This window comes from Lacerta agilis, chromosome 5, assembly GCF_009819535.1.
Source record: "Lacerta agilis isolate rLacAgi1 chromosome 5, rLacAgi1.pri, whole genome shotgun sequence".
In the NCBI taxonomy this organism is placed as follows: Eukaryota; Metazoa; Chordata; class Lepidosauria; order Squamata; family Lacertidae; genus Lacerta; species Lacerta agilis.
In genome coordinates, this window is record NC_046316.1 from 74,557,764 (window position 1) to 74,585,370 (window position 27,607).

General features: G+C 42.9%; 1 protein-coding gene across 1 annotated transcript in view; it reads left to right on the forward strand.

The window, feature by feature from the left end:
- Positions 1-235: 235 nt before the first annotated feature.
- The window catches only part of MME (membrane metalloendopeptidase), a 61,842-nt gene continuing 34,470 nt past the window's right edge, over positions 236-27,607 (forward strand). The window contains exons 1-11 of the mRNA XM_033150478.1: positions 236-354; positions 567-736; positions 2,872-2,907; positions 12,273-12,434; positions 14,023-14,103; positions 17,297-17,392; positions 17,498-17,616; positions 19,013-19,078; positions 21,386-21,520; positions 22,481-22,582; positions 25,392-25,528. Coding sequence (XP_033006369.1) covers positions 577-736; positions 2,872-2,907; positions 12,273-12,434; positions 14,023-14,103; positions 17,297-17,392; positions 17,498-17,616; positions 19,013-19,078; positions 21,386-21,520; positions 22,481-22,582; positions 25,392-25,528 — 1,094 coding nt within the window. The 5' untranslated portion in view covers positions 236-354; positions 567-576. The remainder of the gene's footprint in view (positions 355-566; positions 737-2,871; positions 2,908-12,272; positions 12,435-14,022; positions 14,104-17,296; positions 17,393-17,497; positions 17,617-19,012; positions 19,079-21,385; positions 21,521-22,480; positions 22,583-25,391; positions 25,529-27,607) is intronic.

The window sequence follows — 27,607 nt, forward strand, 5'->3', positions numbered from 1 at the left end:
CCACCCACCCATATAATGCAATTTGCCAGGCTTGAGTTCAGAGGGAAGAAGATGTTCCCTCCCTCAGCTACTTTAGTAGTCCTAAATTCTTCAGTCATTAATTGTTGAAATGACTTGAAAAATGCCAGAGAGGCAAAATGGAACACTTTTGATCATTGGCAAAGGATCAAAGATTGAAAGGTTAGGTTAATTTTTATTCAATGAGTAAGGGCTGCATTTTGCTTGCCTGTGAACTCTTGTGGCAGAGGAGTGCAATTAAAGTAGATATGTTAGCAATAAAACCAAGTGTTTCTTTGTTTTCATTCCCTTTTTTAGCTGCTCTTCGTGTGTAAGGACGACATTGTTCTGTGGATTGTAAGTGGCAAAATGTCCATTGGACTGTCTCCCCCCCCCTTTTTTGCCGTCATGACTAACAGATGTATTTTAATTCTTCTTATTTAAAAAAAACACACCAATACTTCCTCTTCCTCACTGGAACAAAAAGGGGTCTTAGGTAAGAGGAACTTGGAAGTTTCCATGCTTTAAGCATTTCAGTCACCGCTCTTTGTTTTCTTTCTTTGTCCCAGACTCTAGGTTATGGGCAAGTCAGAAAGTCAGATGGATATAACTGAAATGAACCTTGCAAAAGAAAAGAAAAAACTGCGATGGAGTGCGCTGGAAATTGGGCTTGCCGTCGTCGCCGCTCTCCTTGCTATCATAGCTATCACCATGATCATTCTGTATGCAACCTATGATGGTGAGTAGAAGTGAATCAAGCTACTACTTTTGTGGCAAAAGTTCTTTTAAGAACCTGAAGTTCAAGGGGGGGGGGACAAAAAGCACAAACACAAAAATTCATCACCTTGAAAAGGGGTTGATTAAAATACACTGGCAAGATGCTTTAGTAGTACATCTGAACTTGTTAGCTGGGATGTTGTTGAATGTTTTAGCCTTTGTATTTAGAAGGAGCCAGTGCCCTTTTTTGTGTGTGGAAGCAAGTTGACTTAAAAAAGCTGTGCTGTGCTTTTTGTGTAATAACTATATTCCTAAAACGGTTCGACAAACTTTTGTTTGGGACTGGCTTCTCTGAGATCGTTTCAGGAGCCCATGATCAGCCTAAAACTTAAAAAACGAATTTGCTCGCTTACTTGCTCGTCCTGTTTTTCCAAGCACTGATAAGCTTCCTTCGGAAGGAGTCGCTGGAGGCTTATGCCAGATTGTAACGAGTGTTCATGTTGTATTTGTATATTTGCAAATATACGAGTTGATCATAGATGGTGGCCCTCTCTTTATGCATTCCATCAGGAAAACTCATTGCCCAATATCAGATCATCAGAGAGACAGCACACACAAACAGTATGTCCTAGAACATGTGATGCCCTTGCCTCTCTCTCTCTTTCTCTGTTTCTGATTCTAAAGCATTCCTCAGGGACAGCAGGTAACCAGAGGGTTGGTGGTTCGAGCCCACCCACTGTGAGCAAGATTGCAGGGCCCTCAGGGTCCCTTCCAACTCTAACATTATATGATTCTTTGAAGCTCTGCCTGGTCTCTGTTGCTTTCCACTCACATGTAGATTGCCCCTTCCTTATAGATAGAGGGAGAGTGGAATAAGGATGACTCATCTTCTCAAATCACCTCCTAGCCTCCCATGGCCATTTAGCTGTAATTTCCCTAACAGAAGGTATGTCTAGCAAATTTGTCACTGGCTACTAAGGAACATGTGCAGGGACATTTTCACTCCAATGGACCTTTCCCCGTCTATCCACAAAACCATATGGAATCAGCAGCAGAATTCATTCAGGTTTCCATCTCTCTCTTTTCCCCCCTCATACCATAATAGATAAATAAATAAAATAAAATAAAATCAACAATTTACCATAACTTAGGAAATGTTCAAGATTACGCCAAGCAAAATGAAGCTCAAGACTTTGTGACACCCGAGCCACATTTTCCTAAGATGTTTTCCGTTCCCTTTCCTTGTAAATTGCTTGTCCCAAATGGATAAACTGTTTTAATGTTGTTATTTTAAAATTGTTGTGACCTGTCCTAGGACCTTATGGTGAAGGGGGGATAGTTAATTTGTTGTTGTTGTTGTTGTTGTTGTTGTTGTTGTTAGACATTGGTTTATTAACTGCCTTCTAAATCACCATCTATGAAGGCAGTTGCCCTCCCAAGGTGGAGCTGGCATCCGTCTATCTCCAGAGACAATGGAGGAGTGTGCCTTCGGCGGTGATGTCAAACTGTTGGAAGGTTGCAGTGCCTGCTGTGGCTGTAGAAACCATGCAGGAGAGACATGTTTTGTTGCATCTGGGGCAGATGAAGGTGTCCGGTTGTGCTACTGCAGATGCACCAGGGTATTTCTTCTCTCTGTGCTCCTCCCAGTGGTCATTTCTCCTCTGGTCAATGCTATGGATACACAACTTGACCGCCTGTCCCTGGGCACTCCATGGCACCTCCAGAGGAGAAAACCATAAAATTGGAGGGGGGGGATTCAACAGTACTTTTAAACATACAAGAAGTTAAAATACTAAAACAGATTAAAATTCGTACCAGCATTTCTAAGCATCTGGGTAGGCTTGTCTAATCGAGAATGTCTCTAGCAGGCGCTGAAAAGAATACAGTCTGGTTGGTATCAATAGGCTGGGAGTTCCCAAAGTGCAGGTGCTGCCACACTAAATGACCAGGTTCTTACAAATGCGAAACAGGTATTAAGTGGCACCAATTCTGCCAGTCGAATTGGCAATAGTGCCAACTCTGCCAGTTGAAGTGGTTGAATGACCAAGTGTGGGGTAAGACGATCTGGTAGGTAAACTGGTCCCAAGTTGTTAAGCAGATTTTAAAGTTTATTAAAGGTTTTAATAACAATATAAATATGTTTATCCCCCCTCCCAGATGGTGTCTGCAAAACTTCAGATTGTATAAAATCAGGTAAGATTTACGAAGCTTTTTTTCCCCTTTTTATTATAACATTTCTACTTGTTTTCCTGAAAGTAATGTATCTTGGGGATATGAATGAAATGGGCTCTGGGTCTGCATTTCTTGAATGACTGCCTTCCCCACCTTCCACTCCCATTCAATATAGCAAACTGCTTTTAAAACTGAGATATGGTTTATTTATTTAGAATATTTCTAGGCTGTGAAAACCCTCTCAAGCTGCCGTACAATAGAGTGCAGCACAAGACAACTATAGGATCTTATTTAGTTGAGGAGGCACACAAAGAAGGGCCTCAGATGATGATCTGAGGGTTTGGGTTGGTTCATATGGGGAAGGGCAGTCATACAATGGATTGCTAGGAACTAACAGGGCAGAGCTTTTTCTAAATCAGGAGTTGGTGCTTTCTTCACACATGAAAAGTAGATGGATTAATTTAGTGTGGCTTGAGAAACATCAGGTTAGCACAGGGTACAGGGTCACAAATTGAGTACCATACATACAGCTATGTCTTCAGATCATTTGTTCATTGGCGTTGTGGTCTAAACCACAGAGCCTAGGGCTTGCTGATCAGAAGGTCTGCGGTTCAAATCCCTGTCACAGGGTGAGCTCCTTTTGCTGAGTCCCTGCTCCTGCCAAACTAGCAGTTCGAAAGCACGTCCAAGTGCAAGTAGATAAATAGGTACCACTCCAGCGGGAAGGTAAACGGCGTTTCTGTGCGCTGCTCTAGTTCGCCAGAAGCGGCTTAGTCATGCTGGCCACATGACCCAGAAGCTGTACGCTGGCTCCCTCAGCCAATAAAGCGAGATGAGCACTGCAACCCCAGAGTCGTCCGCGACTGGACCTAATGGTCAGGGGTCCCTTTACCCTTTACCTTTACCAATGAGAACTTTCTCTAAAGCTGTGGGTTTGGGAAGATTTTTTGTGGAATTTGTCTGGGAAGGAAGAGCTAAAACTCTCCTCCCTGCTTGCTGTGGTCCCTTGAAGAACCTGGAGCCAATTCTCCCACTCCTTGCATCTGTAATTTATTAAAGAAAATTCAAAACGCTACACATTTTGCATAATATGTATGGGGATGGCACATACTCTGAACAGACAGCAAAATACAGAACCTTGTGTTGAGATGTCTCTAGAAACACACAACTCCAAGCAGAGCTGATAATGTTGCCAAATGTGGCTGATGTCCATTTTTATACCAGATAGAAGTTTTATATCCATGATGAGTTTACATGGGGTCAAAAGAGCCACTGGTGATTAATACATTTTAATCTGAACTGCGACAGCAAAGCTGGATCTTGACTATCCAAGGTCACACTATCAGGTTTCCATGAGTCAATGGGACATAGTTGTTGCAGGTATTATGATTATTTTGCTTATTAGGGTAGCTAATCTATCTGATAAACTAGGCTACTGTTTAACCTAAATTAATATCTATCAGGGATACAAACTATTTAAACCTTTTCAGCTGTGTAAACAACTGATCAATAGGTAAATGATTGCAAACATTTCTTTAGGACTTTGCAGCCACTCTGTGCTCCCTGATCTGAAAATGCCTCATGGGAGGAGATGTCTCTCCTGATGTGTCTTGCTCAGGGTTTTCAATTAAACTGTGGCACCAAGGAAGGCTGCCGAGTGCAGACCACTGGCGAGATACTTTGTAGGGTGAAATAAAGGAAACTCATCACAAACTCCCTTCAGCTGCCTAAAAAAGCAAGGCAAGGGAAACAAATAGCTGGAACCCCAGTCACGAGAACTTTGCCAACATTTTTTCTCCCCTTTAATAATGTTGCACACCACTGCAACCCCAGTCTCTGAGTGGTGCAAGCTTCCAGGGGTTCAAGGCACTCACCCAGGGTTCATGGAAAAGTGACACCGTGGAAACTGTGGTGTCTTTATGATATATGGTTTGTTTACACGTATATGCGACCCGAGCCTACAATGGAGGGGTTCCCAGCATTATACCCCAAGACAGTCTTGCCTCCTCCATAAGCACAGCAGTGGATTCCAACAGAAATCAAACATTGCTCTCAAAAGTTTCTCTGACTCTCTCTCCAGCTTGCTTCTTTACTTCTAGGGTCATGTCACTGAATCTCAGCTCTAAACTCTGCCTCATCCTTCTGCCTTGTCCCTTTCCTTTGTTTCCCTTAATGGCCCATCACCCAGGCTGTCGCCTCAACACAGGAAGCTAGCCTGACTTATATTTTAACACTTGCTGAATCCAAGGGTTAGAAGGAGCTCGCATACAGCCTTCTTCCACCACCCCCCTTCCAAATTCATAACAATAATTTTTGAATGCAATTTCTTCTCTTATTAATTGATGGTGGGTGGGTTTTTTGTTTTTTTGTTTTAAAATACATTTCCAGCACAGTACTCCGTTAAACTGGATGCAGCTTGCAGCGATAATCTAGAGGCATTCAGCAAGCTCATATCACAGATTCCATTTTCCTGGAACCAGTGCAAAGTGAAGCAATCTACAATGAATTGGATAAATTCAATGTTGTGAAGAACCACAGCATTTGCTAAGTAATATATGAAAAACCCGACAATGGCAATAATACCAGGATTTCAGATTGTGATCCATGTTCTTCCCGTCTGCAATTATGGGGGTTTAAATTGGATTTTTAAAAAAAATCAGCTTACTTTTCTAATAGCCTCTTTGAATACTATCGGACTGAAGAAGGGAGTGACTGTTCCACTGGTTAAGATTCATATATTTCTTTTCAACAGCAAACTCAAGTGCTTTTCATCCTGGAAGCGAGGCTAGGGAACTCAAAAATAAAGGAGTGGTACTTAGGGGGTTCCCAGGAATGCAGAAATACATACATTTGGAGCTCAGCAGCATGTGGGTGCGGTACTAGGTGCAGCAGATTGCCTGCACCACTGTGCCGCACCATGCCAAGTGCCCATTGGCAATTGGCTGCAATTCATGGTGTCTGTGCAGCCTTCTGGGGTGCTACTAATCACAGCTAAGCTAAATTCATGAGACTTATTCGTCCCCACCATGGGCTGTTTTTATTTCTTTCCTGGGAGAAAAAAGAGGGGGTGGCACTAAAATAATTAGAAGGCAAACAGTGAGAGTGGATTGATTAAATGTGTGGCTGACTTCCTTTCTGTCCTCAATTTTCCTTCTCCCATCATCCCACACTTATTACCATGTGCCTCAGCTGGACTTTGGGAGTGTCTCAGGATCACTCTATTTGTGGCTGTCATTCTTGGAACCAATTCTCCTGGAAGGAAGCTCTAAAACACAGGAATTGTGTGATTTTCCCCCCCTTTCTGTTTACTATTTAAAATAAGCCCAAGCCATATGCCATAGAGGGATTGGACAATGTTGTTCTGTGCTGAGTAATCGAAAAACGAGAAAGAGATATTTGAAGCTCTTGGGTAGTTTATCGAGAAGTATGACAGTTTGTTGTTGTTCAGTCGTTCAGTCATGTCCGACTCTTCGTGACCCCATGGACCAGAGGAAGAAGAAGAAGAAGAAGAGTTTGGATTTGATATCCCGCTTTTCACTACCCGAAGGAGTCTCAAAGCGGCTAACATTCTCCTTTCCCTTCCTCCCCCACAACAAACACTCTGTGGGGTGAGTGGGGCTGAGAGACTTCAGAGAAGTGTGACTAGCCCAAGGTCACCCAGCAGCTGCATGTGGAGGAGTGGAGACACGAACCCGGTTCCCCAGATAACGAGTCTACCGCTCTTAACCACTACACCACACTGGCACGCCAGGCACCCCTATCCTCCACTGCCTCCCACAGTTTGGCCAAACTCATGCCAGTCGCTTCGAGAACACTGTCCAACCATCTCATCCTCTGTCGTCCCCGTCTCCTTGTGCCCTCCATGACAGTTAGTAGAGCTAAATTAGAAAGTTATTGGAGAGGCATGCTTCTCTCTCTCTCTCTCTCTCTCTCTCTCTCTCTCTCTCTCTCTCACACACACACACACACACACAAATTGAGAGGTTCAGCCCTGAGTGCTCACTGGAAGGACAGATCCTGAAGTTGAGCCTCCAGTACTTTGGCCACCTCATGAGAAGAGAAGACTCCCTGGAAAAGACCCTGATGTTGGGAAGATGGAGGGCACAAGGAGAAGGGGACGACAGAGGATGAGATGGTTGGACAGTGTTCTCGAAGCGACTAGCATGAGTTTGGCCAAACTGCGGGAGGCAGTGAAAGATAGGCTTGCCTGGTGTGCTCTGGTCCATGGGGTCACGAAGAGTCTGACACGACTAAACGACTGAACAACAACACTTCTGACATAGTCAGCTTGTCTTCTCTGCACCTCAGGGAGGCTGCTGGGACCCCGCTTAAAGAACTCAGAGCTTAAGCCTATGGCACAAATTTGCATAGATTTTTCATATGATGATTTATACGTATAGATGCAAATTTAGGCCAAATTTCAGAGGGAAAGCCACCCTTGCGTGCAAAGGATAACCTGTTTGCCTGCTCAGTCTGCTGTCCAGCTGCTAACTGCTGGAGGGTGTCCACCTCGCAGAGCTACAATTCCCAGCACCTTTAACCAGCCACAGTTCCTGGGATTCTTTGGGAGAAATAATGTGCTTTAAATGTATGGCGTGCATGCGGGCATATCTGCAGATTTACGTTTTGACCTCCAGCTGTTGCCTTGACCATTTCTGATTGGATTTTCTGATATTGAAACTGTGCCCGCCCACTTCCTACTCCTCAGATCTGAACGTCTTTTCACAGACATCTTTCTTCTCACCTTTGACATTGCCAAGCATATCTTCCTTTGACTCCCACCCTTATATCTTATTTGGGAGGAATCCATGTTCGTCATGAATGAAGAAAGGGGGGAGGGAACCACCCAAAAAACCATGCCTGCCTTAAAATACCTCCCTCAGTGTTATTTGTTGTGGTCTTACAGAATTAACATCTTGGCAACGTCAACCATAAAGCTCATAAGCCATCTGTCTGCAGCTGTCTCATCTGCAAAACACTCCACCACAGGTTTTTCTGTTGTTGTACTTAAGACAGAAGTCTTTGTAACTTGGATGAAATAGAAGGCATAGCTACTAGCTAACCAAATGTGGATGCTAGATAGTTTTAAGACTGAAAGTGCTTAATCCAAAACTTAAATTTCCTAATAGGTGGTCTGCAAAGTCAGCAGTGACTCATTTTCTGTGTTGGGACATTTGCTTTGTAGGCTCCATGATTATGAGAGAGACTTGCCCAGATATAGCCTGTGTACGCACTTACTCCTTTGTAGCACTAAGAAGTAGTTTTTTCCTCAATACAGAATCCAACATGCTGCTTTCAATTTAGATTGATTCTACATTCTGCCACCCACAAGCCTGGGTGTGATTACAGACACCCCTCCCCTTGATTAGGTTATCCATGTCTTTTCCTCTCTGCACATGCTCCAGCTGAATGAAAAAGGAAGTGGTCACTACAATATTGGTACATGCCTACCCACGACATCACTGGGCAGGTGTGGATGCACAGCCACCTACATTGCCAGGACCGGACCTCACCTTATATGTGCATTTAGATAGGAAAAGGAGAGAGAGCTAGCCACTATTCTAGCAGGTATTTCTAATACCTTATCTGTTCTGTGCACTACACCTGTGGTGGCATAGGTAGGTAGGTAGGGGGTGCGGGTGGCGCTGTGGTCTAAACCACTGAGCCTCTTGGGCTTGCCGATCAGAAGGTTGGTGGTTCAAATCCACATGACAGGGTAAGCTCCCATTGCTCTGTCCCAGATCCTGCCAACCTAGCAGTTCGAAAGCACACCCAAAAGTGCAAATAGATACATAGGTAACGCTGTGGCGGAAAGGTAAACAGCATTTCCATGCGCTCTGGTTTCCATCAGTGTTCCATTGGACAGAAGCGGTTTACTCATGCTGGCCACATGACCCGGAAAGCTGTCTGCGGACAAACTCTGGCTCCCTCGGCCTGAAAGCGAGATGAGCGCCGCAACCCCATAGTCGCCTTTGACTGGACTTAACCATCCAGGGGTCCTTTACCTTTACCTACCTAGTTAGGAGCTGAGAAGTATTTTAATGGCCCACTATATTCAAAGTTGAGATGTGAACCCATCTGTTGCCGTTTTGAGTTCAGTGGGTTAGCCACTGGAAAAATGCCCCCTTTCTAAGTTAATGCCCTCCTTCCAACATGAATTCGGAGTGCACTGGCCTGAGAACACATGGTGGTACTAATGGAACTTCACATGCTAGCATTACCCATGATGCCTCCTTCCTCAATGGCTGTAGCTTTCCTGTGTTGAGCGTGAAGGGTTCATAAGGACATGTATGGAATGTTGCACATGACTGGAAACCCAGCATGATCAGAGTTCCCAAACCTACAGAGGATTCTAAACACTTTCTGTGAAATGATCAGAGAGTCCCCCTTTCAAACCTTCCAATTCAGTGCATGAAGGTCAGGGTTGGAGCCATCAAGGATGGGGATTTTGGAGACGGATCAAGTTCCGGCAGCTCTCCTCTCCTCCTTCCATGCATTCTGAGGGTGCACAGAGGTGAACACCTGAACCAAGGCTAAGATCCTTTGCGGAGAGAGCGGGCCAGCCGGGCAAACTTTTTAATTTGCTATTTTAAAGCAAATCCATAGTGTTCCAGCTCCTCAAATGGACATCCATGGGTAGTAAGGCTCATTACGCTCTCTTCAGATGCATTCTGAAAATACCTTTCCATCTCCTGAGAGAAAATCACAAAATAATTCAAGTCACATTGCACTCCATGAAAGAAGAGAGTCCTTAACTATAATTTAAAAGAGCATCGCCATTCAAAAGGAAGAACCTCATCTTGACAATTTGAGTGTAGAGAATAGGATAAAATAAATTAGTTTTCCGCAGGCAATGCTGTGCAGCAACCCAGAGGTGCGAGAGTGACAGACCCCTTGCCTAGTATGTTTCTAGGATTTCCCAAGCATTAATAAATGGGTAAACTAGGAAACCATAAAAATTGTTCAGTGTATAAGTTCAAACAGGTTGATGTGTAAAACAGCAAGGCAATTAAGAAAAAAAAATGCAAAACCAAGTAGCAGAATAAAACCTGTAAGATTTCTTACAATTTAAATGACCTGAGAGAAAGAAAGAATCTTTGCCCAGTACCAGAAGAGATGCAAGAGGAGGGCTGTGTACACACCATACATTTAAAACACACACACCCAAAAAAATCCTGGGAACTGTAGTTTACCCTCACAGAGCTGCAACTTGCAGCATCCCTTAAAAACTACAGTTCCCAGGGTTCTTTTTGGGTGGGGGGGGAGAGATGTGCTTTACAGTATGGTGTGTATGCACCCAATGTACAAGATAAACCTGGGGACATTGTTTCCATGGCTGAAGTGAGCAGTTTGTTTGTTTGTTTGTTTGTTTGTTTGTTTGTTTGTTTGTTTGTTTGTTAAATTTCTATACCACCCTTCACCCAAATATGACAGGGTGCTTTACTATATAAATGGTTTCTCCTTCAGGTGCACACTACCGAAGGCCAACCAAGGTTTGTTTCTTTGTTGGCAGAAATTCCTCCAGTAATATCTCCCTTGTAGTAAAAATACAGCAGTAATAAATTAAGCAAGTAACAATTTGCTGCCCTTTCACAACACTCAGAAATCAGCTGCCTGAGGCAGCTGCCTCACTCTGCCTAATGGTATGATTGGCCCACTGCTCTACAACCGTTACTTAACCTCTGGAGACAGATTCTGAATATAATCTTGGTCTATGGGCAGGTTTATGTGGGAAGTCTAACTTCTGTATGAAACTACAGTGGTACCTCGGGTTACATACACTTCAGGTTACAGACTCCGCTAACCCAGAAATAACGCTTCAGGTTAAGAACTTTGCTTCAGGATAAGAACAGAAATTGTGCGCCGGCGGCACAGCGGCAGCGGGAGGCCCCATTAGCTAAAGTGGTGCTTCAGGTTAAGAACAGTTTCAGGTTAAGAACGGACCTCCGGAACGAATTAAGTACATAACCAGAGATACCACTGTATTCAAGTCACTGGCAGAATTCAGAGTGGGATGAATGAATGATTAACAGAAAGACAGGTAAACGTCCTACAAAAAAAATGAAGGATGAATGATCATTGTGAAATAAGCAAATCAGAATGTTTGTTTGCTATAGATCAAACTCTGTAAGCCTTGTGAAAGCAAATCAGGATGAATGAAGGAATGAATGAGCAGATTGTCTGGAAGAGCCCTCACTTTGGCAATCTCTCCTCAACCACCTGATGACTAACCTATTCTTATTTAGAACTGTCAGCAAACTCCAAAAATTTAAAACAGGGATGGGGAACCTGCTGCCATCCAGATATTGTTGGACTACAACTCCCATCAGCCCCAGCCAGCATAGCCAATGGTAATGGATGATGGGAACTGTGGTGCAGCAACATTTGGAGGGCTGCAGGTTCTCCATCTGTGGTTTGAAGATATACTATCATCATAGCTTCATTTGAAAAACCGTATTCCCTCCTCTAAACTTTAACCATGCAGTGTGCTGAGTGTTCTGCCTGCTGCTTCAAAGTAATTTCGAAGCACTTGGCTCACCAAAAACCTGTCTCACAAACCCTCTTCATGTGTTATACACCTGAAAGATAGGAGCCATTCAAATTCCTGATCCCAGACAGAACTGGGATGATTTAAGCAAATTTCAGTTCTAGCTGGATTGCATTGAGGCAGTCCCAGATCACTGCTGATCAGGTCGGAGTTATCCAGGGCAGTTTGGCTGTTTGTGTGTGTGTGTTCCCCTCTGGGAACAGGCACATACAGGCAAAGTGCAGTGCAGGGCTGTTGAAAGCTTTATTGCAAATAGCCCCTTTCAGCTTTTTGCAAAGCCTGCCACCTGCCTCTCTTTCTCTCTCCCCCCTCCCACCCAATCTCTTGACACTTCAAAATTGCTCTGAGTGAGTTGACCCAACCGGGGGCAACCAGGGGCTGTCGCAACCTGATTCAGCCAGATCCATCTGAATTGACCTGGTTTGGTTTGTGATGTGGGCATCAGCCAAATCTGGTGCCGCTACTTGTCATCTTTTAAAGTGATCCAAGTTCTGAATCAGCTGTAAAGTCCCCCTCTCTGTTCACAATCTTTTTCTCAGGGTAGAATGGAAGAGATTTCGTAACTCTGTAACTGAGTAGGTTCATTGTGTTAATCATGAAAGCTATTCCCCAGTGTAGGTACAAACCAATGAACCAATCTCTGCTTGGAAGTATGCCCCACTAGTTCTCAACAAAGCGTGTAGTTGCAAGGCTACCAAGATCTATAAAAAAAAAACTTTACAAAAATGCAGCTACATTTCATCCCTTTTGTATCAGTAACGTTGTCTTGTTTTTCTTCCATAAAAACCATCCTTTTTATTTTATTTTTTATTTCCTTGGTGTCTGTTTCTTGTGTCAGCTGCCCGAATCATCGAGAACATGGATGCTACTTCAGAGCCTTGCAAAGACTTTTACCAGTATGCCTGTGGAGGATGGTTAAAGAAGAACATCATCCCAGAGACGAGTTCTCGTTATAGTAACTTTGACATTTTGAGAGATGAACTCGAAGTTGTTTTGAAAGGTCAGTGGGATATAAATTTGTGGACGAAACATTTGGAACCATTCGGTCTTCTCTTCTTTTCTACTTCTCCAACTTTGTGTCAGGAGGTCATGTGTTTTATAGAAGTTCTTCCGTACTCCAGACTGCTTAAAATCACCCTAGTCTGTTTTCCTGTTGTGCGGACGCAAGCTTAGGAACTGTACTGTTGCATCTGGCAAAAGCAAACAGAGACCGTTTCAGACTTGGGTGAATTTCGGCCCTAGTCTGAAGGAAGAGCACAGCAACATTGCATTCTGACTCTTTGAACAGCTGAATCCACTGTCCTCATGACCCTGAAAGAGTGGACAGCTGTCCTAGGTGTGAGAAGTAGGTGGGTTTTTTTCCAGGCCAACTCAGCCGGGAACGATGCTAAATTTACTGGCAGCAAATGTTGGCCCACCTTATATCCTGCATTTAGGTACAGTAATCTAGGCATTTTCTAAACATAAGTATATGACAACTCTATCAAGATATGTATCTTTTCAAAACAAAACAAAAAAGGAGGAAAGTAAACACTGTATTGGTTTGCGTCTCAAACTTCTCTTAGAACAGTGCTTTCCCATTTTTTTCAGGCCACCTCCAGTACCTGCTATTAAAAGTATTGTTCAGAATACTGAACATGCATGCAATGTAATCAATAAAGGGAAAAGTCTCTATGATTTGTAGGAAGGAAGCTTCCATTATATACAGTTTCTGAAAAAGGCATATGTTGAAAGAAGCTGCTAAAAACCAAAAGAACTGTTGCAGACAAGAAGAGAGCATCAGAAGGAGACTCTAGCAAGTTATCTTGTATGTTACGCAGTGTAATTTGACCATGGCGGTGTTTGTAAATGTTTTATCGGCATATAAATATGATGTTTCTAGTACATCTGGTTACATGCATATATATTTTTTTTTAAAAAAAGAAGAGCAGCCTGCATTCCAAATTAGATAAAATAGTTTCTAGGAACGCTGTCCATGTTACTTATAGCTGTGACATCCAGTGAGGCTGAGAAGAGAAGCTAGATAAGAATGCGAAGTGGACCTTAGAACATTTGCAAACTTAAGAGGCCTCAAATTACGCTCTTTGGTCGAGGTTGTCAGTTGTTGTTACTGAAGGTGCAGTGTGAACCGATGCCTGCAGAACGGAACAATTTAAATTACTTTATAACAGGAGCGGGGAACCTTTTGAAGCCCAAGGGCCTCATTGTCTTCTCGGCAGCCTCCCAGGGGCCACGTGCCAGCAGTGAGCAGGGCTAGAGACGAAAGTGATAAGAGCAACATATGGGAATTTGGCCTTGTGCCGTAGGATAGTTTCTGTGCACACCCCCACTTTATCCTCTGCTCCGGCAAAACAAGATGCATGATCCAAGTTCCAAGATACATTTCAACCAGGAAAAGACACCCTAGGAGGGTGCAGAGCAAGGCAGTTGCGGAGTATAACTGGGGAGAGCGGGTGTGGCAGAGGAAGGGGTGTGGGGGGCAGTCATGAGGACACATGGAGACACCGGGGGGGGGGGCTCCATTTGGCCTCTAGGCCTGAGTGCTCTCCAATTCTAATTTATGACATTTGATTCCCCCTTCTTTTCAGACGTCCTCGATAAGGAAAAGAGTGATGATATAGAAGCTGTCAAGAAAGCAAAAACGCTCTACAGGTCTTGTGTAAATGAAAGTAAGTTCCTTTTCAAATTGCCACATGGGAGAGACACAGGCCCTCCAAGTGCCCCTGTTTTCCAGGGACAGTCCCAGATTTACAGTTTCTGATTTGATCCCAGAATGTCCCACTTTTCCTTAGGATGCCCCTATTTTCACTGGAGAAATGTTGGAGGGTATGGTAGGATGTCAGAGAAATGTTGGAGGGTATGGAGTTATCCGACCCCCGAGCCAAGGAGAAAAGTAAATATACAACCTTTAGAAGGTGTCTGAAGGCAGCCCTGCAGAGGGAAGTTTTTAGATAATGTTTTGTTATGTTTTTATATATGTTGGAAGCTGCTCAGAGTGGCTGGGGTGTAAATAATAAAATTATTATTATGGAATAGGACATCCTTCTTTTCATCGAAGAAATGTTGGAGGGTATGGAGTTCTGTTCTGTGTTCTTGCAGCTCCCAGATAACACCACTCTATAGCAAAAAATATTCCATTTGGCTCTGTGGCACCCTGGTAGGGTCAATATAAAGACATGTATGAACTGTGAGGGGAGAGAGACTTTCTGTTCCACACGAGGCAACGGCTTTTCCACCTGCCTTGCCCCAGACTATGACTTTGAGAACAGCAGCAGCAGCAGCAGCTGGGAGGAGAGGAGTTCAGGGATATTTTTTAAAAAATAGTTTTATAAGTTGTGCTTCTTTGTTTCTCAATTTGATCCTTTCACGTGGTTTTGCGGTGTTTTATGCATTGTGACTTTTATTAATTATAGATCGGTAGTTTTTTAGTGTGGTCGAACTGTTCAATTATTATTCGCTGGTGTTTAATTTCACTGTTTACTATTAGATTCTGATGGATTGTTGAATGTTGCTTTGTTTGATAGAAGCAGTTTATTTTTTAAAATATTTTTATTAAAGATTTTCTTGATTTACAAAGGTAGTGCAATGTCTTTCTCGTATTTTTCCATATAACATTTTTACAAATCAAAACAAAATAGAAAATTCTTTCCAGTAGCACCTTAGAGACCAGCTGAGTTTGTTCTTGGTATGAGCTTTCGTGTGCATGCACACTTCTTCAGATACACAGTTTTTGTTGCAGTTACAGGTGGGTAGCCGTGTTGGTCTGCCATAGTCAAAACAAAATCGAAAATTCTTTCTAGTAGCACCTTAGAGACCAACTGAGTTTGTTCCTGGTATGAGCTTTCGTGTGCATGCACACTTCTTCAGATACACTGAAACAGAAGTCACCAGATCCTTAAATATAGTGGGGGAGTGGGGAGGGGTATTACTCGGAAGGGTGGTGGGAATGGGTGATAGGCTGATAAGTGTGGAAAACCTGTTGACGACTCTAAACGGCTGCAGTTAGTCTTGCAGGGAAATGCAAGGGGTGAGATGGCTAAAGATGGCTTTGTTATGTATAATGAGATAAGAATCCAATGTCTTTGTTCAAACCAGGTTTCTCCATGGTTTTAAGTTTGGTGATTAGTTGCAATTCAGCCACTTCTCTTTCCAGTCTATTTCTGAAATTTCTTTGTATTAAGACAGCTACTTTGAGATCTTTTATAGAATGTCCTGGGAGATTGAAGTGTTCTCCTACTGGTTTCTCTGTCTTGTGATTCCTGATATCAGATTTATGTCCATTTATCCTTTGGCGTAGGGTTTGGCCTGTTTGTCCAATATAGAGAGCTGAAGGGCACTGTTGGCATTTGATTGCATACACAATGTTGGAAGATGAGCAATTAAATAGTCCTGAGATGGCAACCCAGCCAGATGGGCAGGGTATAAATGAAATATTATTATTATTATTATTATTATTATTATTATTATTATTATTATTATTATTGGTTGCATTTATACGCTGCCTTTCTGCCAAGGCACTCTAGAATTTAAAATGTTAACAGGAACAAGTGGTGCAAAGTATGATCAGACCGACTTCAGGAACTGATGTCACAGCAGATAAGGTGTCCCAGCAGTCCTATGGCTATTGATGGTCCCTGGGCTTTGCTGTGCAATATGATCAGTGCAGTACACTAGAACCTGTTTTAAGATAATATTAACAAAGGGATTGGCTTAACTTATTCTCTCTATGCTTCTTTTTTTTTTAAAAAAAAAATCATTCCTGTAGAATATTATGATATGTAAATATTCTGATTGCAAATTTCAATATATCCTAGCAATATTTAGGTGGTATTCGGAAAGGCCAATAGAAAATTTTAAAATAGCTCTTTCAGATTCTGGCATCTCACCATTTTGTGGTGGGTTTCAGTCACATACCAGCAAATTCCGGTTGCACATTTGAAGCTCTTGCACAGCAAACCCACTTTCCCCACAGGTCAAACTTATTGAGATAAAGGAAACTGATAGGAAAGTGTGAAATACAGCTTGCTTTGATGCAACCGCCATCTAACCTCCATGCAAACAAACCATAATGAATGCTCACTAAACAGCCAACTTCGTCTAATTTCCCTGCAAACAAAGCAGGATGCATGCTCAATAAACAAGTAATCTGGAAGGGCTCTAAGGTTGCATGCGCACATTTGAAGTACACTTCCCCCCTCAAAGAATTCTGGGCACTGCAGTTTGTTAAGGATTGCTGGGAATTGTAACTCTGAGATGGGTAAACTACAGTACCCATAATTCTACGCAGGAAAGTGTGTGCTTTCAATATGCTTTAAAGGTATAGTGTGTACACAGCCTTAGTTGATGGGTTTCCCATGCAAGTAGCTAGCAGGATCTCTTAGGAGGGTCCGGCCAACACTTGAAAATGCATTCTTGTAGGAATCCACTCAAAACATGTGGAAACAAGCCACAATAGAAAAGAAGGGACCGCAACAGTTTAGCAGATATATCCATCCAGGATGAGAGGAGTGGAAACAGTAGGGGATAAATCCATATGGAAATTAACACAAGACTTAAGTCTTAAATGGGTTTAGAATGGGTACAATTGAAAGGAAGTGCTAAAAAAACACCATATTCTCTGTCATATTCTATCTGCTAGCTATCATTTCCATTTTTGCTTGCAAATTTCCACACCCCAGCCCCAAAAACTTTGGTCTCAAATAAATTTTGCCAGGAGATAGAAGGCCTCTGAAGAAGAAGAAGAAGTGTGTGTGTAAGTGTGTGTGTGTGTGTGTGTGTGTGTATTTAGGCTTATTTCCATATGTCAGTGTCATGTGCTTTTAAGACAAGTAACTCATGGAAGTTTTTCCCTCCACCCACAAGCCGCAATTGATAGCAGAGGAGGCAAACCACTCATTGACATCTTGCCAACTTTTTCTGATTGGCCTGTGGCATCAGACACCTGGGACGTCGATTACGGTAGGACTGTTCTTCTCCAGCTCCATTTTCAAATACTATATATTCATGAGGGGTAGGGTTGCACATGTCAAAATGCTGAGTGTGAGTGTGTTTTTGCTGTTTTAGGCACCTCGTGGAACGCGGAGAAGTCTATCGCAGAATTAAACTCTCAGTATGGAAAGAAGGTTATCGTTAGCCTGTTTGTTGGTACAGATGATAAAAACTCCACACAACATGTAATCCATGTAAGTTGATCGTGCTTAGAAAGGCCTTGCTATACTTCTTTCCCCTGCTCCACCAAGCTGCCAGAATGATGGGAATTGGGAATGCTATGAGCACCTTATGGACAGAGGTGCAGACAGCAGCTTCACACAACTACAAGGAGGTGTGAGTTCAGCAGTGGCCATCTATCCTTCGCCTACAGACAGTTGTGTGGCAGTCACTGAAGGAGTGCCATGCATATATACAACTAGCTCATGCTCTGTGAGCACATAGGCATACCCAACATCTTGCTCTCCAGATGTTGACTCCAGCTCCCATCAGCCACAGCCAGTGTGGCCTATGATCAGATATGATGGGAGTTGTAGTCCACTGTGGAGCACACTGTGTTAGCTACGCTTAGTATTTTTGTTCATTTTTCTTGTTTAGCCATATTTTATTATTAAGGGAAAGCTGTTTCAATCAGTCATTTCATTTCAGGTTTCACGTACTGTCAGACTCCCATTTTCCCTGCAATGTACAGAATATGCATAGTCAAGCTAAGTCAAGATGACATGATCTTCTCTGAGAATGCTGCTCAAATTCTGTAACAGCGACACCAATACTCTTACACTGTGAGAGTTCTTTTAGGTGAACAGAATGTGTGTCGCCTGCAATGTGTTTGTTGTGGGGGGCATATAAATACTAGAAAGGTGTGTGGGTCAATGCCACCTCCTCTGTATTTCCTTTCCCCCATGTTTTAGGATGGGGATATGGAACCTGTGGTCTACCATGTGCCATTGGACTCCATCAACCCAACCCCAGCCAACATGGCCAATGGTTAGAGATGGTATCTGTAATTCAACAACATCTGGAGTGCCACAGGCTCCCCATCTCGGGTTTAGGTTCTATATTGCCCCCCTTCCCCACTCCCAGTGGTAGTCCACAAAAGAGTGTGCCACAGAAGCACACAGCTTGGGGCACACAGCCCTGTGAAGACTTGGGACCCATGTCTTGGGATCCTACATGATGCTGCCTCCTATCATTGATGATGTCTCAAAACATAACCCAAGGTGGCCATGAACAGAGGTGGCTGATAGGGAGAGGAAGGGCATCACCACACATCTGGCCTCCCATCAGCTGCATCACATTGCTTACTTCGCAAGAGACAGTCAAGGCACAGGGAGGTCAGCGCAGGGCTGGTGCTACGCTTGCACCAGATTGACTCTGCCCTTGCACATGCACCCCCCCCCCAACAACTCATCCCTAACCCTCCCAGTAAGCACAGTGATATAGTTGATGGGATGCTAGGTTTATGACGCCAGTCCTTCCCAGTAGCCATATCTATGGGGAAAGTAGGTGCCGTGGTCCCCAAGCATTTATCTGTCCATGGATTGCCATTCTTTCTGTAGCCTGTGAACATCTTTTAAATTGGTTTTATAGATTGATCAGCCTGGACTTGGACTCCCTTCCCGCGATTACTATGAATGCGCTGGAGTATACAAAGAGGTACGCTGGGACAAGGGTCTCCTACAGCTCTCTCTTAAAAAGAGCGGCTCCAGAACTGCTTGCTTCCTAACTAATTCTGAAGCCTCGCTGAGGCTAATATGCCTGTAGTGGATATCAGAAAGGTGGTCTTCACCACCTTTCTGATGCCCTAGTTTCTTTATGCCTTGATTCCTTCTGTATTTAAAATGAAATTGTCCCATCACATCTTGAAATTCTTTACGTTCATATTGACACATCAAGTTATGCCCTTTTGACACCTGGCACAGGAAATTCAACCCAACACTGCTGGCCTCATTCACATGGGCCCCATTTGGCAGGAACCTACCCTGCATATGGATGAGAAGTGAGCCTGCGTATGAGCCAGCACCCAGTGTTGTGGAACTGGTTGTGCTGACCCAAATCTGCCTCTGTTCTGCTAGTCAGTGTAGATAATGCTGAGCTAGATTGGCCAATGGTCTGACTCAATAGAAGGCAGCTTCCTATGCTCACTTTGGGAGTAGAATCTTTGATAAGAAGCAGAACATCCATCACAGGCACAGCTAGCCCAAGTCATTTTGCTGCCTGACTCCAAGGGCAAGATAGCACCCTTTAATTTCACACGTGGAATCCAACTGCACCTACAGTTCAGTTGTCCTTCAGCACTGGTGATGGGACAGCACCTCCCACCCCATCATTCTGCCTCATGGTAGGGCCGGCTCCAATCACAGAACTTCCTACAGATACCTGAAGAAGATACACTGGTTATTTGACTACACAGGAATCATTGTTCCCATAATGAGTATATGGTATCAGCTCATCCGCTTGATGCCGCAGTCTAGAAACCACAGTTTCAGAACTCTAATTAAGTAAGCTGCTTAGGAAATCTGCAATTCATGCAGTAGGTTTTAAGTACACACTAGGAAATATGTAATTATGCTCATAAGGAAGGACTGGTACAGCATTGTGATTGGTCTTAATTAGAGACATATAACCATTTGCCAGTTGGGTTTGTTATTATTGTTAACATTATTTTGACATGGATTGTTGTGAGTCCCCCACCCACCCACACCCTGAGCTAACTATTCATTTTCCTTTTCAATAATAGTAATTTAACAAAGCTGTGACTGTTTAAAAAGAAAACATGGTGCATGTAAAATAAATTATTGTTCAGGGAAAGGGTAAAATAAAGTAGAATGGCACAGAACACTGAGAGTCAAACCAGATGTCATGTTAATCCTGCCATGGGAGGTTGGACTTCCCATTCACTCAGATGGGAGTTTTTTTCTCTCCTGCAAATTGAATACACAAGAGGCCTGATTCGGCTCAGGATCACAGTAGGGGACAAATGGCTAAAGTCCCTTAGGCCAGGATCCGGATCCATATTGTGCCCCTTTCACTGGCTATTTCTGCAAGAAAAATCCTGCACTTAAGAACAAATGTCATGATTAGCATCACAGCTAGTTCAGTCCTCAATGCAGGACTTGTGCAAACAGCAACATCCCTAGAGCACATTCTCTCCTCCCCATCATATGTAAGTTCACTTACCCACAAATGGGACATCACCAGATTGTGCATTTCCCCATCCTATTTAATTAAATGAATGTAAACTGCTGGTGGCTCATTTGGGCACATTGTGTTCTTGCGCCTTTAGTCTTGTACTTGTCTTTTAATGATAGAATGATAGAATCTTAGAACCTTAGAATTGGAATGAACCGCAAGAGTCATCTAGTCCAACCCCCTGCAATGCAGAAATCTCAGCTAAAGCATCCATGATAGATCCAACTGCTGCTTTAAAACCTCCAAGGAAGGAGACTCCACCACCTCCCTCTCGTGGGAGTCTGTTCCACTGCTGAACAGCTCTTACTGTCAGAAAGCTTTTTCCAAATGTTTAGTCGGAATCTCCTTTCTTGTAACTTGATCTGCACTGAGTTAGGTTGGATAGATTGTTATTTTTTATGCTTGTTTTTCGTATTTTGCAGAGCACTTAAAAAAAAGATGGAGAGTATTGGGACTGGGGGGGGGGGGAAATGTGGTGGGGTGTTGTTGTTGTTGTTGTTTTGCACAACAGCCGCTGCTGTTGCAGACAAAAGGAGGGGAAACTATGTCATGAAATTCTACACAATTCATGGGAAATGTGGAGAATCCAATACAGGCATGCTGGTTTGGGTAGCAGCCCCATGCCAGGTTTATTTCTGCCCTAAGCTGCAAGAAAAAGACAGTGCCTACATTGCACAAGTATCAACTTGGCTATTCTGCATAACATCCAACATGCATTTGCAAAAATGTTTTTTTTCCCCCTTCCTCCCCTCCTCCCCTTCCCCTTTACAGGCATGTTTAGCCTATGTTGAGTTCATGATTTCCGTAGCAAAGTTGATCCGCCAGGAAAGAGGTCTTGCGATCGACGAGAACCAAATTTCCACAGAAATGAACAAAGTTATGGATCTGGAGAAAGAGATTGCAAATGTAAATAAGCTCTTCTGTTTTCACGCACACAATTAACTGAGGTTAAGTTTAAAATGTTTAGTGCGGGGATCTTAAGCTACTTTTGGAGGGTCACCCAACCCACTGGAACCAACCCACTGGAACTAATTTTCAGGGAGAAGGCGGGATTGGTCAAAATACCCTCCCCACCTTTTTTGCTAGTGGAGCTGATGAAAAGCCCTTCTTTGAATGGAAGGACACAATTAGATTCAGCCCTTTTCCTTCTCCTTCTACAAACTGATACAATCAGTGGTGCACACTATATGGACCTAATGATCTTATGTGGGGTGGGGTGGCTCCTTCTTTAGATGATAACATGTATTGGTTCGCTCATTTCAAACTGAAAACCCAACCCTGCTGATTCTGTTGCATGGGCATTTTGACTTCTGTCCCAATGTCATGCCTTGATGACACCTCTGGAGAAGAAGAAGAAGAAGAAGAAGAAGAAGAAGAAGAAGAAGAAGAAGAAGAAGAAGAAGAAGAAGAAGAAGAAGAAGAAGAAGAAGAAGAATTGTATACCTGCTTTAGCAGACTGATGATGCTCACAGCTACCACATGAGGTGGGAGGGCAGAACAGGTGCCCAAGTGGGGGAGAAGATAATGTCCTTGCTGCAATTGTCTCTCTGGGCTCCTGGAGACAGCATCCTCCTATGTTCTCGGGGATGTAGCTTACAACTGAGAGCCTAGGAAAACAGATCAAGGGGGAAAGAGGCAGATAATTTTTCAGGATATTCAGGATATCTATTTTTCAACCACATCATTTGACTGATAAAATTAGCTAGCTATGTGATTTCTGATTTCTGCCATATTTTAACAAGACAGTGTAAGCACCTTCAATTATTAGAAATCTTGGTGCCTGTCTGTTTGATGCTTCTCTGTGTCTCTGTTTTTGCTGCTGCTTCCTCAAAGAATCTCCTCTGTCCTGCTAATTTGTTTTTCTAGGCTACAACCAAAGCTGATGACAGAAATGACCCTCTCCTGCTGTACAATAAAATGACACTTGCCAATGTCCAGAAGAACTTCACTTTTGAAGTTAATCGCCAGGTAAAAAATCAATAATAAGTTTTTTCACCTTCAGTGACTGGCTATAATCAATGCAGTAGTGTGACATTAACTCATCTTTTGAACTGAAAATGCTGACCTAAATTTGTCAGCCTGTTGTATTCTGCTGTGAAAGCAAGAAAAAAGACAACAAAGGTCCTGATCCAATGGTGTGCATGTGGTGCCCTTTGAAACAGTCAATGATCATGTTAAATAGTCAGAAGTGGCTTGTCCAGCAAGGCAGGGCTGCAGTGCTGGTTTCCCACCTGCATCATGGCTGCTGCTTACTAGAAATGAAGTGGTGCTAAGGTTAAGTCTGAACAGAGCCAGTCCAGTGATTTCAATGGCGCACTCATGCAGCCCCAACCTTGCCACAGCATCATATCTCTGGAAAGTGGGAGCAGGTTTTATTTTTTTTTACTGGAACTTATGGGATCTAAAACATACAAGCATCAAGCCAGATTAAGAATGGCTGAAGCCTTGGAACTATGCTAAATAATGAGGCTCCTTCGGCATGCATATCTTGCTGTGTAGATCAGGATCCACAGAAAATATATCAAGTGTTTCATGCTTGTAAGTCAAACACTTGACAGCTAGACAAAGTTTACTAGTAAGGATTGCTTTTGTCTAAAAAATGGTTGAAGTCTAGTATATATTTATATTTATCACAACTGATAAATTTATCTAATTTTATCCAATACAGTGGTACCTCAGGTTACAGATGCTTCAGGTTACATACGCTTCAGGTTACATACTCCGCTAACCCGGAAATAACGCTTCAGGTTAAGAACTTTGCTTCAGGATAAGAACAGAAATCGTGATCTGGCGGCGCAGCGGCAGTGGGAGGTCCCATTAGCTAAAGTGGTGCTTCAGGTTAAGAACAGTTTCAGGTTAAGAACGGACCTCCGGAACGAATTAAGTTCTTAACCAGAGGTACCACTGTATGCATTAAGGAAAGATGATTAATGTGACCCTTTCTGTAAGTCCAAAGGCTGAGGTCCTTGTCCTTTGTGATCTATTTATAAACTTGTCAATTGATTAAGGCACTTTTGTGTTGGCGAACTTGCCTTTCAACCTATTAATGTTTTGCTTTGGTTTTTTTTTACGTGTTTATGAGTGTTGTTCGGCTACACGGTAAAGTGTGCCAAGGTGTGAAGTCGGGGTAATTAAGGTAGAAGTGTGACAACCCTAAACTTCTATCGGACTTCACAGAAGGGGAGTGGTGGCAGCCTATTGTGCGTTTTGTTTCTGCTAAGGGTTTCTGCAAACCTCGTCTGCATTGTTTAAAGCTCCACTGGGCTCAAGAGGTGGATAATTGGCTGGAGGGAGGTTGCAGGCCCACTACATGGCAAAGGGAAAAAAAAAAGAAATTTAATAAAAAATAGAGAAAATATAAAACAAAACTAATATTTCATGGGTCTTGGGCATATTACAATACTACCTGCTGGTACAACTGTGTGGCCCCAACTTGGCTGCCACCCCATTCTGGCCCCATCCAGGAAACCAACAGTGAGTTTGGGGAAGGGAGGGTAGCAAGCTGAGCAGATTCATCAAAACTAAAATGAATTCCCATCCCTCAAAAACATCAATATTCCACATCAGCAACAGTTAGCATCTAATAGCTGAATAGCAATCTGTATTTGCCAGTATACACAGCTATCATGTAGTAGTCAACATTGGACATGACATTTGCAATAACGTTCAGTAAATTTCATCCATTCTTCTACCATTTCGCAGGGAAATTGTAAACATGTTAACAGTCAAATATGAATTTTTTGTGTGCCAAATTCCAGTTCTCAAATTCAAATATCAAATCCTAAAAGAAATATAAAATTCCATCCAATGTTGATTAAAAATAAATAAATAATTGGTTTGAATCAGGGTGCCAAAATCAACTATGGTTGGATCATGTCCAGCAAGTCCCTTTGATTATCAATAGAGTTATCACAACATAAGGACACTTAGGATTGTTTTACAGCTCATTAACCTTAATTGAAATGAATTCAGCTTAGTTTATTGCCTATTGGCCAATAGATTCCAAGACACATTACTGGACAGAGGTTTGTTGTTATCTACCAAATGGGCTCCCCCCCCCCCGCTTTGTTATGTATGAGGAATTTGTTTACAGCAGCAGTCTGGCTGTGGAGAGACGAAAGGCAACAGGCAAAAGCGAATGGCACTTTTCATAAATGATGAGGGCAGTTTTAATGAGCCAGGATTGTCTCCTTTTAAAAATGGTTGCTTTTCAAAATTTCAATTTTATATAATATACTTCTGATTTTCACTAGATTCCCCACCCCACCCCAACATATAATATTAGATTGCTATTATAGTTGTGGCATGTTCTTTTTGTTTGTGAGGCATCCTAGGTGATGTAAATCCAATATATAATTAAGGAATACAGAACACAACAGACATAGAATCATAGAATCATAGAGTTGGAAGAGACCACAAGGGCCATCCAGTCCAACCCCCTGCCAAGCAGGAAACACCATCAAAGCATTTCTGACAGATGGCTGTCAAGCCTCTGCTTAAAGACCTCCAAAGAAGGAGTCTCCACCACACTCCTTGGTAGCAAATTCCACTGTTGAACAGCTCTTACTGTCAGGAAGTTCTACTTAGAAAAAAAGTCTCATTGTGTTCAGTGACACTTATTCCCAAATGAGTGTAGAGGATTGCAGCCTGAAATCTTCCCAAGTCACTCAGCACAAGAAACCATAAAAGAGTTAATGATCACCAATGCGTTTTTCTTACGCTTTTGTTCACTTGTCATAAGTTGAACCTACTTAAAGTGCATGTATTTTTCTTCCAGCAATTCAACTGGTTAACATTCATAAACCAAGTCATGTCAACTGTGCAAATTAATATTGGTGAAACTGAAGATGTGGTTGTTTATGCTCCAGACTATCTCAACAAGCTAAAAGCTATCCTTAATAAATACTCTCCCAGGTATGTATGCAAGATACATTTTAAAGTTTTGCTTTTTACATTGCTAATACGTTCCACTGTTTAAAAAGAAAGTCACCAGATTCTACTTCTTGTTTTATTATTAGAGAAATCAGAACTACGTGAGCTGGCGATACATAATGGATATGGTAAACACTCTAAGTCGTAACTACAGGGACACAAGGAATAATTTCCGTAAGGTGCAGAATTCATATTTGTTTTATTTTCAACATTTAATATTGCAGTGTCCTAAACCATGGGTAGGCAAACTAAGGCCCGGGTTTCGGATGCGGCCCAATCACCTTTTAAATCCGGCCCACAGATGGTCCGGGAAATCAGCGTGTTTGTACATGAGTAGAATGTGTCCTTTATTTAAAATGCATCTCTGGGTTATTTGTGGGGCATAGGAATTTGTTCATTTCACACACACACCCAAATATAGTCTGGCCCCCACAAGGTCTGAGGACAGTGGACCAGCCCCCTGCTCAAAACGTTTGCTGATCCCTGGTCTAAACAGTTAATTGCTTTCTGATGTTCTACCCTCTGAGCTATCACCCTTCCCTAATATTCGGCAGAAGACAATATGCCCAAGGTAATAATAATAATAATAATAATAATAATAATAATAATAATATAAATATTTATACCCTGCCCATTTGGCTGGGTTTCCCCTGCCACTCTGGGTGGCTTCCAACAGAATATTAAGATTTGAAAGAGAGGTAGAGCTGGTTATCACCCAGCCCAAACCTCCTGATGATCTCCCAGCAGCTGCATGTAGATGTTGAAAAGCATGGGGGAGAGGACAGAACCCTGAAGGCACCCCACAAGTGAGAGTCCAGGGGTCTGAACACTCACCCCCCACCACCACTTTCTGAACAGGCCCAGGAGGAAGGAGCGGAACCACTGTATAACAGTGCTCCCAGCTCCCAGCCCCTCAAGATGGTCCAGAAGGCTGTTATGGTCGATGGTATCAAAAGCCTCTGAGAGATCCAGCAGAACTAGGAAACAGCTCTCACCTTTGTCCCTAGCCCACCGGAGATCATTGACCAGTGTGACCAAGGCAGTTTCAGTGCCATGATGAGGCATTTCAGTGCCATGAAGGGATCCAAATGGTCCGCATCCTCCAAGCGTGCCTGGAGTTGTTCAGCAACTACTTGCTCAATCAACTTGCCCAAGAATGGAAGATTTGAGACTGGATGATAGTTGGCCATATTGGCCGCATCTAAAGATATTTTTTTAAAGAAGCGGTTTTCACTTAAGGATATCAGAAATGCCACTGCCCAAGACCCCGAAAAGCCAATGTCAGTGTAGACAATGCCAAGCTAGATGATTCTAGATGAGGGAGCTGTAGGCATTCATAAAGAGTATTGCTGGCATAAACAAGCATCTGCATTCATACCACTTGCTGGTAATACAACCAGGTCTATGCACATCAAACTGAATATAAAATGACACCAATGGCTGTCTTGTTTCCTTTTGGGCCCAATGCACATTGCAGCTATTTGTCTTTAAAGCCTAAATGGCTTGGGTCCCAAATACCTGAAGGAGCACCTGTCCTCATGTAAATGCACATAAAAAAAAAACACCAAACAAACCACTCCCTATATGCTCTGGCACATATAAATCTGAGCGCAACAAAAACTGCATAGGGACAGGCATGTAGAATTGATATGGGTGAGCCAAATTTAGAAAACAGACTTTAAAATGTTCTCTGAAATCCCAAGGGACACACGTCCCATACAATTTTGAGACCTACACAGGTGCCCTCCTGATCACCTAAACGGCTCTTGCAAATCACTCGAGGGGAAAAGCAGGCAATTGTTGTTTACCTTGCCTTTTCTCCAAGAAGCTCAAGGGGCACGAGGTTTATATAAGTCCAACTTGTCCTCTTCTTGAACTGGATAAACAGGTTTCAGAATCTATAGAGGTGAAAGTACATGTGGTTGTTGGGGGTGCCCAGACGTTGGCTAGATGGAGATGGGCAAAAGCTGGGCTGTGGAAATGTCATTGAGATTAGTAGTCAATGAGTTAGGCGAGCACATCTCTAGAGGAAAGAAGGTCAGTATAGTGGATAAACAAAGG